At 34.3% G+C, this 2,033-nt stretch overlaps 1 protein-coding gene across 2 annotated transcripts in view; it reads right to left on the bottom strand.

Moving 5' to 3' along the window:
- Positions 1-1,530, bottom strand: part of LOC113819758 (neural-cadherin) — a 46,795-nt gene extending 45,265 nt beyond the window's left edge. Inside the window, exons 1-2 of one of the 2 annotated variants that reach the window (XM_070131133.1) lie at positions 1,334-1,530; positions 44-190 (exon numbers count right to left, since the gene is read on the bottom strand). In XM_070131133.1, the coding sequence (XP_069987234.1) occupies positions 44-151 (108 nt within the window). In that variant the 5' untranslated portion in view covers positions 152-190; positions 1,334-1,530. The remainder of the gene's footprint in view (positions 1-43; positions 191-1,333) is intronic. The other variant, XM_070131134.1, reaches the window with a different exon arrangement.
- Positions 1,531-2,033: the final 503 nt, after the last annotated feature.

Below are 2,033 nucleotides of genomic sequence, written 5' to 3'. Positions count from 1 at the left end.
ACCTTTCCCCCCCCCCCCTCCACTCCTCCCCCTTGCAACTCACCCTGTCTGTGACTTGCACCATGAAGCGGAAACCCCGTCTGTGAGCAGGGTCTTCGAAATCCAGAGGCTGCAGGGCGTACAGCTCGCCAATGTTGCCAACAGTCCTCATGCCGAAGTGTTGCCAGCCCCAGCCGCTATCTTCCAACACCTGCCACGGGTTGTTTGGAATAAACTTGAATTTTGGATCTTACTGCTGACGAGATTAAAGAAAATAGATGTTCCGGCAAACTAGCTCTCGTGAAGGTATTTCCCTGTGATGAATAATTAGGATTGTGTGCTTGTTGAACTCAAAGTGTATTAGCGAATGCACGAGAAGGACAAAACGCATGAGAAAAACAACATACAGTACTTTATGAATCTCATTTCTCTTTTCTTTAAGTATTATTGACACTCATGCATTTCTTAAATTGTTTTTTCTTTGGTTCTCGTTCGTCTGTTTGATCGTTATACAGTTTCTAGAAAGGCTTTGAATCGAAATGAAAACAAACGAGAGCAGTTTATATTTTAAAATTTACGACCAAGTTATGCATGTTGTGATATGCAGAACGAAATTACCTAAGTGTGTTTAGCATCACATGACAAGCAGAAGGAAAATGTTTTATTATCTGTAGAAAAATATTTAACAAGATTAAACAAAATGTTCATCTTACTATTAAGAATAATTATAAAAGCATTAAAAATCATGGCAATAAAGATAATGATATTAGTAATGATGATGATATTGATGATAATGAATGTAAGCATAATAATAATGATGATGATGATATTATTAATGATAATAACAATGGAGATAATGATAATGGTCCTAATACTGATAATATCAATAGTGATGATAAGGATAACAATGATGATGATATCAACGATATCAATAATGATAGCAATAATAATGATAACAATAATAGAAACAAAATTACTAATATATATTATGCTACTACTAATAGCAATAATAATAGTAATGATAATAATAGTAATAATGATGATACCAATAATAGTAATAATGAGGCTAAAAAAATGTAACGATAGGAATGATGATGATAATGATATTTAAGGAATAATAATGATAGTAATAATAATAGTAATTATATAAATGATGCTAAAAGATGTATCAACTGTAGTAATAATGATAATAATAATGATAGTAATAATAACTGATATTAAGAATTATTAATGATAATGAGTATAATGAAAATGACAGCAACAACAATAACGACAACAACAAACGATAATACGATTACATCAAACTCCCCCCCCCCCAAAAAAAAAAAAAAAAAAAAAAAAACAGGATACGTACCCGATAATAGAAATAGTTGGATGTGTCCGAATCGAAAGTCGAAATCTGCAGCAAAGTAATGTTATCCGGCGGCCCTCTGCCTCGGGTTTCCTTCACATCCACTTCCCACACCTCGCGAGTCAGCCGAGGGGAGTTATCGTTCACATCCGCGAGCTGCACCACCACGGACGCTGTGCCTGGAGATGCAGCGGTAAGGTCGTTCATGTGATTCATATCTTGTAATATCTTGGTCATCGTTCAGGTTTTGTTATTGTTCTTGGTGTCTAACAACTGTTTATTATTAGTATTATTGTGTATATACACAGAAATAAACGCATATCTGCCTATCTATGTGATATATATACATTTATCGATCTGTCTATCCGGTTGATATGCATGTCGTGACTAATATACATTCACTACTGTGTATATGCATGTCCGTACATATCAATATTCATAGAGTCGGGCCTCGTACAATTTTAACAAACCAGCTGTAACCGTCTAAAATTGAGTTAGTTTTCATCTGGTTGACAAAACGGTGCATATTCTTTCCAGTCTCGAACTACACCGTGGTAAAAATACAATTTATGAAAGCAGAAGAAAAGTGTTTCTATATCGTATCTGTTAGATATCAACATGGTTTTAATTCACATTTCTTCCTACAGTGTACTTTCAGTTTTATTACAATTTCAAGTTCTTTAATGATTCGTTTCCACTAACT

The sequence above is a fragment of the Penaeus vannamei genome, chromosome 16, assembly GCF_042767895.1.
Source record: "Penaeus vannamei isolate JL-2024 chromosome 16, ASM4276789v1, whole genome shotgun sequence".
Lineage (NCBI taxonomy): Eukaryota > Metazoa > Arthropoda > Malacostraca > Decapoda > Penaeidae > Penaeus > Penaeus vannamei.
The sequence above is the reverse complement of the archived record's forward strand: the minus strand, read 5'-3'. Positions and strand labels throughout refer to the sequence as shown.